This window comes from Rhinopithecus bieti, unplaced genomic scaffold, assembly GCF_001698545.2.
Source record: "Rhinopithecus bieti isolate Rb0 unplaced genomic scaffold, ASM169854v2 scaffold_1673, whole genome shotgun sequence".
NCBI classification, from domain to species: domain Eukaryota; kingdom Metazoa; phylum Chordata; class Mammalia; order Primates; family Cercopithecidae; genus Rhinopithecus; species Rhinopithecus bieti.
In genome coordinates, this window is record NW_016804690.1 from 2,826,268 (window position 1) to 2,845,166 (window position 18,899).

The following is an 18,899-nucleotide window of genomic DNA, read 5'->3' on the forward strand; positions in this document are numbered from 1 at the left end:
CAGAAGTTAATAGTCTGTAACCTGCAAGAGAGTCTTTACCAGAACCCGATCATGCTGGCACCTTGATCTTGGACTTTCAGACTTCAAACTGTGAGAAATAAATTTCTGTTGTTCGTAAGCCATTCAGTTTATGATATTTTGTTATAGCAGCCTGAATGGACAAAGACAGTATGTTTAAAAAACATTCTCAGTTCATTCATTCATTCACCCACTCACTGAACCAAAGCTTAATGAGTTCAAACTATGTGTTAGCTCCTGGGCCACCTGCTAGGGATGGGATGGCAAACAAGACATGGTTTTGCTAATAGAGGTGTCATAGACTCTTCCTTGAATTTACCAGTCCAATCTGCAGTAGCAACCATGCCTTCGACATGATTTAGGGCAATATTTGAGACTGTTCTGGAAATAAAGTGGAGGTTTGGATCTATTTCCCAATGTGGAGGCTGCAGTTGTAAGATTGAGATCACATGGAGATACACATCATAATGGACTTAGAAAAGTTTAGAAGAAAACAAAAGAAAAAAACAGCAAATTCTTATGAAGAGGCAATGAAAAATATACTGCAATCTGGAGACTGAGGGGGACACGATAGAAGTTTATAAAATCACAACAAGAGTGAATGAAATAACACACAATGGTTAAAAGCAGATGCTCTGGTGCCAGATTGTCTGGGTTTAAATGCTGACTCTGCTGCTTTCTAGTTTTGTGACCTTGGGCAAATTACTTACCCCATCTGTATTTCTGTTTTCTCATCTTTAAATTAAGCTAACCAAAATGTACTTACTTACAGATTGATGTGACTGTGAAGATTTAAGTGAGTTAATGCATGTAAACCACTTACAGCAATGCTTAGCACACAGCAAAACACTTAGTAAATGTTACCTATGATTATTTTTCCCCAAATTCTAGATCTTTAAAATCAGTTCAGTTAACATTCAATTATAAAGTACATTATGATGCACTTTGTCATCTAAAGGAACTTCTTACATGTAGAAGTGGTACAGTGTGAACCTACTAGGAGATGTTGAGAACGTTAGATTAATTCCTTAGTGTTAGACCTGAAACAAGTCTTGAGGGGGTTTAGGAATGCTTTGCGTGCATATTTACCTTACAACTTTTCATCCCTCAGTAACACAGTCAGACCCAGCCTCCTGGGGTTGAGAAACTGGCGCTGACAGCATATCGTAATGATAAAACATGATTGCTCAGTTTAGTGAGGAGGAAAATGTTAACAGACTTTGATGTAGCAACACATAATAATAACAGGTCATCCGCCACTGAGGGGGGCATTGTTGGAGACCCAAGGCCAGTGAATGTTTTGTGTGTGTTATAAAGAAAATAAGTTTACATCCATGGTCCACACACTTGGGCTGAGGCAGAATCCTCTTCTGAGAAACAGCAGCAGATGTTTGTGGGGTTACAAATAGGGGACCAGTGAAGCAGAAGAGAAAACTGAAAGGGATCCACTTGCCTAAATGAAGATAGGGAGCATATTAATTCTCCTAACCAGCCAGTCACCTCTGTGTGATCAGTAGAGGCCAGGGTGAACCTTGAAAAGGGGCCTGAGGTCACCCATGCTTTGGCCATGCCATCCAGTGAAATTGCTTTACAGACAAAAAAAAAAAAAAAAAAAAAAAAAAAAAAAGGTTTAAAAAAAAAAAAAAAAAAAAAAAAAAAAAAAAGGAACAGGTTTAAAAAACAAAACAGAGGATGAGCGTGGTGGTTCACGTCTGTAATCCTAGCACTTTGGGAGGCTGAGGTGGAGGTGGGTGGATCTTGGGGTGAGGAGTTCAAGACTAGCCTGACCAACATGGTGAAACCCCATCTCTACTAAAAGTACAAAAATTAGCCAGGCGTGGTAGTGTGCGCCTGTAGTCCCAGCTACTCAGGAGGCTGAGGCAGGAGAATAGCTTGATCTTGGGAGGCGTGGATTGCAGTGAGCCAAGACTGTGCCACTGCACTCCAGCCTGGGTGGCAGAGCAAGACTCCGTCTCAAAAACAAAAAAACAAAAATCAAACAAATAAAAAAACCAGAACCACCACAACAAAAAAATCCCAACCAGGATCCTTTCTTTAACTGAAATTTTACTTCGGAACCCCACAAATAAGACATATATCTATCCATAGCTATATCTACATCTGTCAAGTGTGGAGGTGTGGAGAACAAGATTGTGGTCACAGAGGCTCTACCAGTTCACCTCTGCTCCCATTTCTATTGCCCCCACTTGTATTTTAAGCTTATGGCACACCTCAATTCAGACTAGGCACACTTCGAGTGGCCGACACATGTGTCAAATGACCACCACACTGGAAAATACAGATATAGAGCCTTAAATGCCTCAGAGTCTTTTCTTGAGTCACAAACACACCTGCCCATGAATTTTGTAGGAAAGAACTGCAGGCCTCTTGTGTCTAAACATGTGGATAGTGGGACAAGCACATGGCCCTGCCTCTGTTTCCATCATTGCAGTAGCCACTGTCTTAGTCCAGTTGTGCTGCTATAACAAAATAGCTGAGATTGGGGAAGTTGTAAGGAACAGAAATTTATTGCTCACATGAGTTCTGGAGGCTGAGAAGTCCAAGATCAAGGTGCCACCTGCAGGTTCACTGCCTGGTGAGGGTCCAGTCTCTGCTTTCAAGATAGCACCTTGTTGCTGTGTCCTCCAGAGAGGATGAAAGTTGTGTCCCCACAGGGGAATGGAAGAAAACTCACTCACTCCCTGAAGCCCTTGTGTAATGGCCCTAATCCCTTCCATGAGGCCTCTGCCCTCACGACTTAACCACCTCCTAAAGGCCTCACCTCTTAATACTGTCACACTGGCAATTAGGTTTCAACATATAATTTTGGGGGAACATATTCAAACCATAGAAGCTCCTCCCTTCAGGGAACCCTTTTAATCAGCCCTTCCCTAGGACTGGCGAGTATTGTTGGATGTTTTGCCAGACTGGCCTCAATGACCTCAAACACTTACCACTCCACTTTCCTATTCTTCAGCTTATTCCCTACTCCTTCTGGTATGATATCATCTTTAGCCTGGATTATTTTTTAAGTTTTCTCCAAGCCGTTCTTTGCCTTAATTCTAGTACCTCCAGAAATCTACCTTGACCTTGAGGATTATTTTGAAGACCACACCTTCTGTCATTAACCCACACACCTAACCATTTGAGTGCACAAAAAAGAAGTAATTTAATTAATACATTTGCTTAATACTATCCATATTATATCTTACATGTTGGCCTAAGTTATCTTCAGCTTTCGTCTTTAATACATAGTACTTTGCACTGAAACAGTCAATATTTTTCTTATGATGTTTGTGGGAACAAAGATATGATTCAATACAATCACGTTACAACATCCAAATTGAACGAAGATGCTTCACTGTTTCTTTGGGACTGAAACTAACATTAAGGCTCTGCTGCTGGTTATTGACATACCGATCAGGTTTGTAGCCATTGGCTGACTAGCATTACAAATTTAAGTCTCAGGGCAGTATATTTCGGTGTACTATTTTCACATTTATGACTCAAAAACAGGAACAAAATCACCTCTTCTTGTCCAAAAGATGTTTTGAAGAGTAGTGAATGGAAAAAAATTCCATCTATAATCTGATTTTGTTCACCAGTCTTATGACTTGAATATAAGCTTAGAGATGCCTAACTTAAAAAATAACTACAGCTTTGCTTATATTCACAATCTGGTAATTATTCCATGTTTCAGTAATTATTCATGTTTCAGGTTTGATACATGATAAGGAATTTTGCCATCTTTCCCAATGTTTCAGCCTGGATGGCTTAGATTCTTAGTCAACTAAATTATAATAATCTACTAGTCTGAAACTGTAATAAAACAATCACCTCATTACAAGAGTTACCTTTCTTTTTGAAATTACTTTTCTTTTTTGGGCCTTGTGGGAAAAGCTGTTAAAAGCTCTTCTGCAATTGTATAAATCTATACTTTGGGCTTAGATATTGAGGCAGTAGCAATTACTTCATCATTTATAGATTACACGTACCTTTAAAGATAGGCACCTTATTTCCTAAAGCAAGTAAATTAATTTTTTTTCCACTGAATGCCTTTTATCAGCAGGGGATCTTTTTTCCCCCTGAGCACTTGAATGAATTCCCTTTTTCTTCTGAGTTGGGGTATTACCATTTTATGGATAAATGAAGACAGAGACTGGATGAACAGATATAAGAGTCAGAATCAGAACTTAGAACTCTCAAACTCTGAGTTAATGAAAAATTTTCCAATAATTGTCTACGATTAGGGAAAGGTAAGCTTGCAGCCTTTCAGCTCCAGATATATCAAGGGTAGAACCTCTGGGAAGTTCTTTTCTGATTTGTATAGAAATTACCCAGCACCCAAGTTTCCTGACCATAACCTGTTGATCTTCAAACATTTAAGAACCAAATGGTGTGCCCTAAGCATTCTGCTGTTATCAGGAGGGTGAATGGATGTGTGTGTTGGTGTGTGGATGGAGAGAGGTGTAAACCAAAAATAAAATTCTATGCCCCTCACCCCCCTTCCCAGGCAACCATCTGAATGGACTAATTTCTGAAGCAGGACTCTTGTAAAATTTATTCTGAAAGACTGGTCCAGGCCATGAGGGGAAGTGAGGGTGGGATGCACCCCATTATATATCAACATGGACTTTAAGTCTGATAAGAAACATTTTACAACCTATTCTCTCTGAACCTGCTGCCTGGAGACTTCATCTGCATAATAAAACCTTGGTCCCCACAAGCTCTTAACCCAGTCATCCCTTTCTTTGATCTCAAGTCTTTAGACAAACTCAACGGTCAACCAGAAAATGTTTAAATTTACCTATAGCCAGAAAGCCCACCCCCTCCTTAGGGTTGTCCAGCCTTTCTGGACAAAACTAATGTATTGCTTAAATGTATTTGATTGATGTCTCATGCCTCCCTAAAATGTATAAAACCAAGCTGGACGCCAACCACCTTGAGCACGTTCTGAGGACCTCCTGAGGGCTGTGTCACAGGCCGTAGTCACTCATATTTGGCTCAGAATAAATATCTTCAAATATTTTACAGAGTTTGACTCTTTTCATCAACAGACGTTACAGAAAATCCTCCCCTACATAAGACTATCAAATGTACGTGATGCCAGTTGTAACACTGGTGTGAAAAGCTGGACTGGGGGGTATGTGCCTGCATGTAAGTGGAAGCGCCCGAAGATATTTCTCTTCACAGCTCACTGAGTACAGCTGACCTGCTAGCTAGGGTCTGACACCTGGTGATTTCAGAGCTGCCCTGAAAACAATTACATGAACATGCCCCTGCTACTTAGTATACTATTAGACCTGGAGTGTGAAGTAGACCTCCAAACCCCATTCAATCAGGTAACGGAGAAAAATGATAGCCCAGCATTCCCTAGTGCTCATAATGTATTATTCCATTATAATTATTTCACTTTTTATCCCTCCTCTCACAGATAAGAAAAAGCTCTACTTCTTTAGGGTTCTTGGACGTAGACTCTCCACAGTTCATCTGGGGTTGTTCATCTCCACTTCTTTTTGTATCCCAAGGCAACTTTCCTGCAGTTTCCCTAACACGAATATTCTCCGGACTAGGCACTGGGTGGCTTGCCCCGCCCCCCAGTCGTCTCCCGGGATGCGCGCTGCTGCCAGCTACCTGGTGCCTGCCAAAGTTAGGGGAGCCGGGAGAGGAGGCGTCGCCTCCTCCACGCTCCTCCGGCCCCAATCTAGCTATTTGCACTCGGCTCTGGCTCTTTTCTGCCCAGCTGCGGCTGTTTCAGAAGCGCCGGGCTGGCAGTCCTGGCCTCGGAAGGGGCCGTGAGGGACCGGGGGGATCGGCCGAGGCATGTGGGGCGGGTGGGCTGCGCGCGGCTGGCACGGCGCGGGGACCCAGCGCGCCAGGCGGGAAAGGGGGAGGTGGCGGGGGAATCCAAGCTCCGGAGTGGCGGCGGGCGCGTAGCGAGCCCCAGGACGCCCGGCCAGGGGATTGGCCTCTGTACCGCTGCTCAGGGCACGTCCCTTGTCGCCTCTGGCGTCGACTCAGGTCTCCTCCTCCGAGCAGCCCTCAGTGGCGCCGCCTTAGTGGTCCGGGTCGAGCCCCGGGAGAGTTAGCCTGGGGACGGTAGGGGCGTGACCAGGGCGCGGAAGTAGGTGAGCAGGAGGGCGGCGCGCGGCGGTCAGGCCGGGACAGCCGGAGGGGCAGCGACATCTGCGGGCCGGCGGGAGGCGGACGCTTCCCGGGCGGAGCAGGGCCATCCGGAGGACTCGGGCCGCGTCGAGGCTGAAGGGCCTCCCTGTCCGGTACTGTCGGCTGCCAAGCTCTGGCCCTAAGCGCTTGGCCCCGGGCCTCGGCTCGGAGCGGAAGCGTCGCCCCTGCCTGCGCGCTCTGGTTGGTCCTAGCGCAGAAGACCCGGCGAGGTCCGCGAATTTTGGCTTAGGGTTTGTCAAGTCACCTCGAGCGACTCGGAGAGAACCCGGGTTTCCCACTAGGGACGGTGATCGCAGTCTCTTTCCTTTAGAAAGTTACTCCGACACTTTTGATCATCAGTCCATATTAAGGAGGAAAAATAGCGTGGTTTGCCCCCGGGTGAGGGAGTGTTGGAGGATCCCGTCCAGTGGGAAGAGCCAGTTTTAGCGGAGCGGCGCGTCCAGTCCGCTGACGCTTCAGCCTGGTAAAGGGTTAACTGCATCCTGCCGGTTCGGTTTACAAGTAAATAGAGAGCAGCTGCTCAGCGCGGCCCCGGCTGGCTCTTTTTAAGTTTTTGATTGGTTGCCAATGACATCACCGCCCGTGTTATAACACCGAGGACCCAGAGCAGCGTCGGATAAACCCTCCTAAAAGAGATGAGGCCACGCCTTCTTCCCCGCCCCCTAGGCTGCCCATTGGTCGTGGGGCTTTGTGAGGTAGCGGTCGGCTTTGTCCGGATTCTTATTGGTCCAACGCGCCGTCCGTCGGTGAAGAGTCCGCCCCCTCAGAACCTTACATTTACAGTGTAGCAAAAGAGAAAGTAACTATGTTGCTGCTGGAGATCAATGAAGCCAAGTGAATGGGGGTTGAATGTGAGAGTCCATAGCTGAAGCGGAGCGCCAGATGGTGGAGGACTACACTTATTTATGAAGTAAGTGGAAGTCACCGCGACTACTCCTGAGAGCCCGGGACTGGAGGTGGAGGATTGTAAGGCGGTGCTTGCCTGAGTGTGAGTGTGTGTGTTTGTGTGTGTGTATGTGTGTGAGAGAGAAACAGAGACAGACAGAAAGAGAGAGATGCGATGCTGATGGAGGAGCTACAGCAGGTAGGGTTATAAGGTTCCGGCTGTTGGCTCCTGCTGCCCTGTGCATTTACTCTCTCTGCAGTCTACTTGGATTTGGGGCGAAGAAAAAATGAGCTTTGTTGGGATGCTTTGCGGCAGTTTTAAATGCCCGAGATTCATTAGTGCGCTGTGTGCCGAGGAGTGAAGGGGGGTGGGGGGGACGGTGGGATGTTAAGTGCTCCAGGAGTGGGGAAGAAGCATTCTCTAACCACTTAATTTTCTCTCCAGCTCTTGCCTAGTGGTGGAAGGGAGAGGGGATAGCTCAGTATTTCTCCGGGAGATTTTCTGGGCCAGACTGAATGGTTTCACGGGCAGTATATACGCCCGACCCTCTGCTGCAGGGATGCAGATCTCTCTATACACTCCGTGCGTGCGTGTGTGAGCCGCGCACTCTGTGTGGAGGTGTGGGTCCCAGCGTGTGTCTCTGAACACGCTTATGCGTCCCTCTCAAAAGAAATGGTCTGTTGATCCTGGACGTGTCCTACCAGGTAACACCATAGCGAAGACTTTCAGCGCTTGGACCAACCGGCAAACAGTTATAGCTTCTGGAATAGTACTCGCTCTTCAGAAAAAAATACTACGCAAGGGAAGGGGGTTGGCTTCTTCGCTCCCATCCAAAGGTGGGTGAGAGAAACCCGAGTCGTTGGAGATCTGCCGACGTGATGGGTGCGTGCCCCCTTGTGCGCGCGTGAGTGTGGATTCCGCCTGTGACACTTTGGTTCTGTGTCAGAGAATGGTGACGGTCGTGTGTAGACGGATGAGAATGGTGACGGTCGTGTGTAGACGAATGATAGATGGCATTTTTCCAGACAGCTCTTAAAGTTCGTTTAGGTGAGCGACTCTTGGCGCGGGGTTTGGTGTCTTTGCTGTGTGCGTGTCTAATAGAAGAAGAACAGTTAGCAAGCCTGGGTTGTGGAGTGTCCCTGTGCCTGCAAGAGGAAGGAGCCGTCTTTTTGCAGACAATATTTGAAATCAGAGATAGATCCAGTGGGCAACAATTCACTGCCCCTTTCAACGGGTACAGGCTAATTGGGAGGTCCTCTTTACGGAGTCAGTACTCTTGAAGAGGGGATATCTGTATGGGATTGAAACCTTATACAACGTGGCTGCCTCCCATTGAGAGAAGCTCTGGGATGCACAGCCTGTGCCAGGCAGGGAGATGAAGAGGGAGGTGAGCTCAAGTTGTCCTTTCCAGGCAGGAATGAGGGTAGGGGTAGGTGGGAGAGCAAAGGGTGATGGATCTGCCAGGGTTGGGGTTTCCAGGTTTCCAGATCTGGCTCCACGGCTTGAGATTTCGTTTTAGGACACCCGTTAGTAGTGAAAAGGGGAAATGCAGATTAATTTATAAGAAGCCAAAAGACAACATGTGAGGTTTTAATATGACTATGTTGTGCGTTTCAAAGGACCCCAATAGGATGGAAGGCAAGAATAGCTCCAAGTTAAAGAGATTCACTTAAGGGGATTTGCAGAAAGTTGACATCCACTCTGATGTATATTTAGCTGCTGTACATTTCTGTGAACCATGCCAGTGCTCCTGGTTGCCCCTTTGCCTTTGCAGTGAGTGAGGGAATTAAATGGCAAGCATGCAAGGGTGGACAAATGGGTCTTTCTCAGATGTTTGCAGTGTACTTCTGCTCAAGAGCTGAGGTTCAGAATAGATGCCTCTTAAGAGCCTCCCTTCTGTCTTCAGCTTTTCTAATTATTTGTGCTTATACTTTCTCTACAGCTGAACTTTTATGTAGATCCAGGAAATATTCATTAACATTTACAACATTACATCCAAATTTAACCTTAGATTTAGCAACCAAATTGATTGGGGCCCTCAGGTTTGCATCCTCTTTGAATACATAAAACTGAGTTTCAAGTTTTGATAGTGGTATGATAAAGGGCAATTAGGAAGACTTTGCTCAGAGGGATGCAAAGGCCTTTCCTAGGGATTGGATGAGACTGCCTTTTGTGTCACGTGACTTTATCCTTTCTTTCTCCCTTCCCCGTTCTTTACAGACTGTCTTGAGTTCTTCTTGAATTGCCAGTTTTCAGCCTCCTCATGCCTCCATCTCCTTTAGACGACAGGGTAGTAGTGGCACTATCTAGGCCCGTCCGACCTCAGGATCTCAACCTTTGTTTAGACTCTAGCTACCTTGGCTCTGCCACCCCAGGCAGTAACAGCCACCCTCCTGTCATCGCCACCACCGTTGTGTCCCTCAAGGCTGCGAATCTGACGTATATGCCCTCATCCAGCGGCTCTGCCCGCTCCCTGAATTGTGGATGCAGCAGTGCCAGCTGCTGCACTGTGGCAACCTACGACAAGGACAATCAGGCCCAAACCCAAGCCATTGCTGCTGGCACCACCACCACTGCCATCGGAACCTCTACCACCTGCCCTGCTAACCAGATGGTCAACAATAATGAGAATACAGGCTCTTTAAGTCCATCAGGTGGGGTGGGCAGCCCTGTGTCAGGGACCCCCAAGCAGCTAGCCAGCATCAAAATAATCTACCCCAATGACTTGGCAAAGAAGATGACCAAATGCAGCAAGAGTCACCTGCCGAGTCAGGGCCCTGTCATCATTGACTGCAGGCCCTTCATGGAGTACAACAAGAGTCACATCCAAGGAGCTGTCCACATTAACTGTGCCGATAAGATCAGCCGGCGGAGACTGCAGCAGGGCAAGATCACTGTCCTAGACTTGATTTCCTGTAGGGAAGGCAAGGACTCTTTCAAGAGGATCTTTTCCAAAGAAATTATAGTTTATGATGAGAATACCAATGAGCCAAGCCGAGTGATGCCCTCCCAGCCACTTCACATAGTCCTCGAGTCCCTGAAGAGAGAAGGCAAAGAACCTCTGGTGTTGAAAGGTAATGCCCCTGCTCCCTTCCCAAGCACAGTCCTGATTAGCCGGGTTCACTTTGGGTTTTCTCATAGAAGTGACAGCATTCTCCTTACCCTGGCTACCAAAGACCAAAATAGACTTTATTCTTGTCTTCCCTTCTATGCTCTTTATTATGTTGGTTTAGTAAGAAAAACCCAGCAGCACTGAACTGGAAGCCAGAAGATCTGGGTTCTACCCTTAATTCGGCTTCTAATTTGCATTGTGCAAGTCATTTCACCTCTCTGGGACTGTTTTCTCATCTTTCTAAAAAGGGGCTTTATACACACCAGATGGTATCTCAAGTCATGCCTGGTCTGCTAGCTCTATTCCAATCAATCACTAGTTGGAAAGTTATTGTCTCTCAGACTTAACCAATGTTGATGGAACAGAGGAAGGAGCAACTATGGTGAACTACAAGTAAACCTACAGGTACCAGTTCTTTTTGTGGGAAATTCTTTCTCTTTTTCACCTTTCTGACCAGCTTGACTTTTATGTGGTTTATAAAGTGACCTTGAAGAAGGGCAGAGCTTCTTATTCTAAGGTTCCATATAAGGTATAAGTTCACCAATTACATCCATTCCTCTGCCAAGGCTCCAAGGGAACAGAGACGTTTTTATGAAACACTCCCCAACCCATTGTTTTTTCTGGCCTCACCTGACAACAGTTGGCATCATGGCTCCTCCCAAGATGGAGTAATGGGTCACTTGCCCCAGTATACTGAATGCAGAATAACTGAGATTAGTGGAACTAAGCTCCGGCAGAAGGAAGTATTCACCCACTCTTCTCGGAGCACCATCCATACCGTGTTGCCTAACCTTCCCAAGTAGCCTGCATCCTGTGTCCAGCCTAGTTGCACCTCTTTGCCCTCAGATACTGACTTTTGGGGCACCGTACATCACTCTCATTCGGCATCTTTTACCTGGTGGTGGTAGTGAGAGATAGTCATCTTCTTCTCTCCTCTTGTGTTGTGAGCCAAGGTACACAGTTTCTGGGTCACATCTCCGACCAGTCTCCTAAAGTGTGTTGACCAAAAGTGTTGCTGAGTTTGAACACATTGCATATTTAAATTGCAATAGGCTATGTGGGTGAGCAAGTTAGTTATTTTGTCTCTACGGGACAGCTTTGCCATTCTCCTTCTTGTCTTCCCAGTGAGGCTTTCTGCCTTTTGTTAAGCAGCGTTCTGGGAACTATAGTTCTGAATTTCATTGACACAATCTCCTCTTCCCACCCTCTACTCTCCTCAAACTTGTCCTCATGGGGCTCCCCTACCATAAAGGCACATCTCTCCTTAGAGCTGGTGGGCTTTGCTGGGAAGGAGAACATGATGGAATTGTATGTAGAGAGTTCCAGAAGCTTCTAGGCGTTTCCTGGTGGTGGTGGTTGTGGTGGTGGGTTTTCTTGGGGTCACAAATATGTTCAGATTTCCTCTGCGTAGCTCTATATTTTATTGTTTCTGTATTCTTGTTTGGTTGACTTTGAGTGATTCCCAAGATATTTACCCTGCTATTGTCTTACCATAATCTTGGTGTGTCTGGCCTCTTACAAATGAGAAAATCCTACCTAGGAATTTCCCATTTGTAATAGTTTGTCTTGGGGAGAAAAGAGGAGGATAGCTAACGATCTTGATGATCTCCTCTTTGCTCATGTAGAGCAGGTGTTCACAATTAAAAGCAAATCTTTTGCGTCTGCATGATCTGAGGAAAGGAAACAACGTGGATCAAGATGACCCTAGACCTCCTAATCATGACCCTAGACCTTCTAATCATAAGGATGATTAGAAGGAGTTGTGGACCCTACTCTCTATTTTGCAGCGGGTGGAGTTGTGGATAGGGGTGACCCGTCAGTCACTGAAAAGTGAATCTCCTGGGTGCTACTGGTGAAAGTGGGGTGCCTCTCTCCCTTTCCTGTGGATGCAGCTGAGATTCCAGACAGCCTGGGCTTGTTCTTCAGTGTCAGAGAGTAAGATTGCCTCAATGGGGCGGGGCCGGACACACTGCTGACCTCACCACTGGGCGCCCTGGGCAGCCACTGCGAGGCCTCGTCATTTTTGAGTTGGTGAGACACCGCGTTGGTCGACTTGGAAGACGCTCTGGTGGTAGAGGTTAGATTATTTGTAGTTTTGGGGGCCTTTTCTTCAAATATCTGGGAATTTCATTGAAAATATGTAGTTCAGGAGTGAAGGGGTCTATATTCTACTTTATAATTATCATTGTCATTTTGGTATCTTTTGGGAGAATGGCCTAAAATTGGGACCAAGATGGAAAAGAAGGGAAAGGAATGGGTCAGTATTAGAATGTCCTTCATAATCCTTTCAACTCGGTAAACCAGTGATTAATACCATAGCACCATTGTGGTGAAAGGCGGGGTGGGCATTCCCCAAAGGTATGACCAGCAGACTTCTCCCAAATTCTTGAGTGGGTCAGGCAAGAATTCTGGTCTGGCTTCTCCTCTCAGATTTATTTGAGTAATCCCCTCCCTTGGTGATAAGATTGTATTTCAGCAACAGTGGTAGTGGTACCATTTTGGAAGGAGTAATTTTTGTAGGGAAGTTGCTGGGAGGGGGGCATAGTTAGAACATAAGGAGGAAACTTCTAAGGGCTTGTTAGTTTATTTTCAGAGATTTCAGTACAATCTTGGGTAATTTATGGCTGGCCCATCTGATGCTCTGGTTTATGTTTGTAAACACTGGTTGCTACCCTCCCTGTCCAAGCTCCTTGTCCCCCTGTCTCCATGCCATGCTCTCCATTTTTGGTGCTGTCTGTCAAGTAGAGCGGCTGCTACCTTGCCATTTTAGTAATGCTGTGTCAGGCTGGGAAGAAACCGATCAGAGGCATGGCAGCCCCTGGGATTAAGTTACTGTTCTAATTTACGGTGCCCTCCCTGTTGTGACCTATGTTAGAATCCATGTTTTAGTCTCATCTTCTGAAGAATAAATGGCATCAGACCAGTGCTTCCCTTCAACTTGGTGAAAATGATCCAGATGAATAAATATTTAGGGATTTGTGAGGTCTTTGAAAGAATTATATTCTGTTTTACTCAAAGCTGATTTTTAATCAACTAAAACTTGCTTTCTAGTCAAACTGAATAAGAAAGCTAAACAATTTTAAAATTCTTTTAACAATTTTAAACAATTCTTAAAATAAGAAAGCTAGACCATCCATAATGAGAGCTATCGTTTTGCTATCAAGTTTTTTGGGCTCCATTTCTTTTCAGTAAAGCTGGGTCCAGAGAAATAATTTGTCATTTACTTAGGTAGGAAAAAATAGTTTACTGCCCCTTTTCTTAAAGACAATACATGCCTCCAAAAATGTTATTATAAACATTTTCAAGCATATAGAAAAGCAGAAAAGTGTGTAATGAACACCCATATACCTGTCAACCAGATTAAACAATTTTATTTTTCCTATTTGCTTTCTCTTTTCTGTTGAAATATTTAAAAATATAGATAATGTTTTAATGTATTTAAGTATGTTTAGTGTTTAAACTTAATGTTTCCAATTCAATAAAGCTAGAAATATTTTATAGTATACCAAGAACAACATTTTCACTCCTAAACACCTGAGTGTCATGTACCCATTTTTAAGTGCTTTTCAACCTAGAATTCCTCTGTGACTGACCAGCAGTCTGGTCTACAGAGGAGCTTCCCTCCTTGGGAGTGGGAGGGCTCCAGGTGCCTCCTTGGGGTCTGTGTCTCCCCCTTCCTCCCCTGGTATGTCAGAGCCCATGCCTGTACTTGCTCTCTGCTATTGTAAAACAAATAATGACCAACTGCTACAATCTTTATAGGCCTGCTCTGTACCAAAGGCCTTTACTGGGGAACGAGAGAAGAAGAGGGAAATGGTTTAAGAGGATGATCCATGGGGCGGATTTGACCATGCAGTGAGTTAGGCCTTTATACTGTAAAATTTCATCACTTCTTAGAATTGAGCACCATAGATTGCACACTTTTCCCTAGTTGAAAAGGATTCTGAAATATACTCGTTAGCAATGTAGAGTTCTATGACAAAGTGGATGGCTAGGCTTAGAAATCAGAGACCCTGTGAAAAATACTCTGTTTCTGCCTTTTCTGGGGGATGGGGAAGGGAATAAAAGTCTCCCCTTGTCTCTCAGAGATGTTATAAGGATTTTTAAAATGATATCTGAAATAAAGACATATCTACATTCACAAACATGCTGTTGTTATTCTGTGCCTCTGGTTAACATCCAAGGCTAAAATGTCAAACATTAGCTTTGTAGCAAATGATGGGGAAATCAAGGCAGAACTTTGGATCTAGTCAGTCAGAATGCTAGTCTTGGCTCCCCTCTTACTAGGTATGTGCCCTTGGGCAAGTTGCCCAATCCCTCAGTTCCTTAGTTACCTCATTAACCAAAAGAGATTATAACAATAGCTGTCTCCAAGTGTTAGTTTCTGAAATAAATGAATTAATGTGTGCAAAGTGTTCAGAACTTTACACACATACATGGTAAGTACTCCATAAATATGGTAAAATGTTATTGATATTGATCGAAAGGAAATGATAGTGCCAGTAAAAAGGCAAATTTTGCTCCTAAGGAGTACAAACAACAAGCTAGGTATAATAAGAGTGTGTGTTGCTATGGCCTAAAAATAACTTAGTGACTGTTAACTAATTTAAGTAGCATAGAGTTGGAGTGCCAAAGTAATTGCAAAAACATACTGGGCCAGGAGGCTGGAGTAATTTGGTATATCCCATAATTACTTGTTTTAGGGAAATTTGTAAAAACATGATAATCTGTCCAACTAAAGTCCCATAACAAAAGTATAAAACTTTTAGCTTTGCTTTTGTTACTTCTCATCATCTCATCAGGAGGATTTTATTTTGGAATAAGGATTGTGGACTGAATATAAAAGGGTAGATAGAAGGAGGGGTGAGCTGGTTCCTGAGCCTGGGGTTGTGATAGCTTAGAATGTGAAGGAAAAAGGAGGGAAGGAGTTGAATGGCCTGCTTCTATCTTTCAAGAAGTCCTGAAACCTCTTTCTGAACTGCTACACTGTTGGCTGTCCTCTTTCTGAGCTTTCGGGTACACTCTCCTGCTTCCTAATTTAAGTGTAGGTGAACAGATAATAGAAATGAACTCTCTCTCCCAGCCATGTTCTTGCTTCATCTGTTCCTCATTCACAATGTGCTCAGCAGAGTAAAATTTTGCTCACTCATACCTGGGTTCAAATCTAGGCCTTTCCATTGACCAACTGTATGCCTTTAGGCAAATCAGGGGATCTCTCAGAGGCCAAGTTTTCTTCATGGTAAAACAGGCACTTTGGGAGGCTGAGGCGGGTGGATCACGAGGTCAGGAGATCAAGACCATCCTGGCTAACACGGTGAAACCCCGTCTCTACTAAAAATACAAAAAAATTAGCCGGGCGTTGTGGAGGGCACCTGTAGTCCCAGATACTCAGCAGGCTGAGGCAGGAGAATGGCGTGAACCCAGGAGGTGGAGCTTGCAGTGAACCGAGATCGCGCCACTGCACTCCAGTCTGGGAGACACAGCGAGACTCCATCTCAAAACAACAACAACAAAAAAAAACAAACAAACAAAAAAACAAAACAGGGACAGCTCCAGCATCCTAGGATGAAATGAGGTGATGTAAAGTACCTGGCATTTGATGGCTCTCAATAAATCAAGCCTCTGGACCCTGCTCTCCTACTCTCATGCCCTAATGTAAGAACCTCTTACATTGCAGGGACCGGGGTTGTTGGAGAGGATGGGCAAGTCGTTCTAAGCACAGTGCTGTGGGAGCATGTTAAGTATGAATACTCTTGCCCTTACCAATTCAGAACATTCAGCTTGTCATGGACAAGTTCAAGAAACTCCTCTCCTGGCAGTAGTAGATATGATTTCAGATTAGAAAAAGCAAAGCAGGGGAAGGAAACTGAATAGATAAAGCACTTTGCCTAATTCTGTTTTCAAAACGTGTGTATGGGGGAAAGGAGAAGGGAGAATGGTGAATATGTACACTTTCCTACTTGGTCCTTTGGGCAAACCCATCTGGAGGTCTGACAAAATTACAGGAGCAGAAAAACTTTCCATCACATACTCCTGGTGCATACACCCTCAGGGACTAGGTGGGAGCTTTTGACCAGTAGCAAAATCTAGTTCCTTAAACCCAGCATTATCAGAAGCCAGAACCTTCAAGCCCCAGCATTGCTGAAGAGCAGTTTGGGCATGAATGTGTGATATATCGGAGTGCTTAGGCAATTTAATCCAAGTTGGTTGAAAAAGATAGACTACATACTAAGGAGAGAAATTCTAATTCCAGAAGAGGTCATCTCACCTTTGTGGAACCAAAGAATCCCAGCTTTGAAAAGAGCAAGTAACTTTAGAGGGCCCCTAATCCAGTAGTTTTCACTGCAGGCTGTTCGTTGGTATCACCTGAAGGTGATTTATAACCTTTGATGCCCAGTTCCTGCATCCAGAAAGCCTGATTAAATTGGTCTGGGGTGCAGCCTGCACATCAAGATTTTTTTAAAGCTCCCGAAGTGATTCTAACAGGTAGCAAAGTTTGAGAACCATTGATCTAGTCAAGTATTCTCATTATGCCACTACAGGAAAGGGGCCTGGAGCGGTTTATGACCTGTCCAAGGTCACATGCATGATTGATTTTAGAGATTTGGTCCTTAATGTTAAAGTAGGTCTTGCCAGGTTCAATAGATTCAACAGTTATCAACAGATTGATGTATTTGTATGTATTATTATTTAATAACATCATAATCTAATATATAGCATAAAATATAAGATAATTAACATTTTTTAGTACTGATGCCTTTTTTCTTGAATTTTGAGATTTCAGTTCAGACCTAAAAAGACCAAAGTCTGAGGACTTTCAAAACCAGCAGTTCATGGTCTATATATTTACCTGGATATTATAATATGGACCAAATATTAATGTTGATTTAATCTCTTCATCTGGGGAACCTAGTGGTTTAAGCTGTTAATCTAGTGGTTTAAGCTGTTAACAGCTATCAAAACAGGTTTCGAAACAGGTATCAAAGAAGCCCAACCATCTTAGGCTTCTAGGGACTTTTTGGTAGGTGGTCTCCACAGATGTACCAACTTGTAGGTAGAGGAGATTGATTTGTTTGTTCCATAAATATTGTTGAATGCCTTTGGTGTGCTAGGCACTAATCTGCAGGCTGGGGAATCTGTATCACAATGCTCATTCAAATACAAGAAAGACAACATATATGGATGGGACCAGGCTTCCAGATCCTTTCTATCTCAAAAATCATGTTCATGTTTGTATTCTTCATCCTCTTCCACCACACAATCTTATTTAGGGAGTGTTCATCTTCAGGAAATTTTGTTCTGTGAAGCACATGTTTGTACTTTTTTTTTTCTGTTTTCTTTTTTAAGAAATAGCCAGCCGGGCGTGGTGGTTCACACCTGTAATCCCAGCACTTTGGGAGGTCAAGGCAGATGGATCACGAGGTCAAGAGATCGAGACCATCCTGACCAACATGGTGAAACCCTGTCTGTACTAAAAATACAAAAATTATCTGGGTGTGGTGGTGCGTTCCTGTAGTCCCAGCTACTTGGGAGGCTGAGGCAGGAGAATCGCTTGAACCTGGGAGGTGGAGGTTGCAGTGAGCCGAGATTGTGCCACTGTACTCCAGCCTGGCAACGGAGCGAGACTCCATATCAAAAAGAAAAAAAAAAAGAAATAGCCTGGCCTTTTCTAAATACGTCATGGGCCAATAGGATTTCTTTCCAATGTCTTGATCTGAAAAGAAATGATTTGCTGGTTTTTAATGAAAAAATAAATATATGTGCCCTCTCTGCCTCAAAAACTCAGGGCTGACAAGTCTCCTCTGTGTGGGAGAGTGAAACTTTGTAATTTTGACCCCCCTAATTTTGTACATGTTGCTGATAGGAATAAGGGCTTTGTTTATCTTCACTGCATACTCTCTAAGGAAAGAGGATGTGCTAAGCAAACAAGCATTGTAAACAATATTTCAGAGGCAAGGTTTTGGCCTGCTTTAAAACAAAATGTTTGCAAGTACAATTAAAAACCAGTATAAGGGACAGGGGTGGGATGAAAATGTGTCTCCAAGATTTCAAACCTGTGCTGTTTCCCCTAAATCCCCTTCGAGGAAGATTTGAATCCCTCTTCAACAAATTTTCATTGATTATGTTTCTATTATATATACTGTAGACTCTGTATTCACGAGTGTAATCATACTAATTCAGAAAATATAGGAAGAGAAAATGAGTATGACCTGTAGCCTGAATTTCATTATAAAAGATTTTAAAATGTACATTTTATGTTAAAATTGATGTAATCTTTTAATTATGAAGTCTTCGATTCTTTAGATGTTTTCATCCATAACCCCAGAACGAGATCTTGGCATCACTTTTTTCCAGGTTATGTGTACATCATCTATTATTACTTAAAAGCTGGAGTTACATGTAGATATATAGATATATAGAGAGATACAGATATATGTAATTTTTTATTCATTCCAGTCCCCCACCCAAGCAACATCCATATTTTATGTAACTTAAAAGAAAACTTGAGCATCTGTTTTTGGATCAGGAAATGAGCTATTCAGGCCTAGTGCTTTCATATAAGAGAAAGGCTATTACCCTACGCTCTGCCTCTGGCAAAGTAGAGAATCACTTACAGAAAGAAAAGGATTTGTGGATGCATCAAATTACCTGCATTGCCCTTAATGTTTTTTTTTTTTTTTTTTTTTTTTTTTTTTT

General features: G+C 44.0%; 1 protein-coding gene across 4 annotated transcripts in view; it reads left to right on the forward strand.

Annotated features, from left to right (window-relative positions):
* Positions 1 to 4,811: 4,811 nt before the first annotated feature.
* The window catches only part of DUSP10 (dual specificity phosphatase 10), a 43,500-nt gene continuing 29,412 nt past the window's right edge, over positions 4,812 to 18,899 (forward strand). Inside the window, exons 1-2 of one of the 4 annotated variants that reach the window (XM_017869994.1) lie at positions 4,812 to 7,114; positions 9,311 to 10,164. In XM_017869994.1, coding sequence (XP_017725483.1) covers positions 9,354 to 10,164 — 811 coding nt within the window. In that variant the 5' untranslated portion in view covers positions 4,812 to 7,114; positions 9,311 to 9,353. Of the gene's footprint in view, positions 7,115 to 7,139; positions 7,289 to 7,619; positions 7,927 to 7,994; positions 8,138 to 9,310; positions 10,165 to 18,899 lie in introns of those variants that run through there. The other 3 variants (XM_017869996.1, XM_017869995.1, XM_017869997.1) reach the window with 3 other exon arrangements.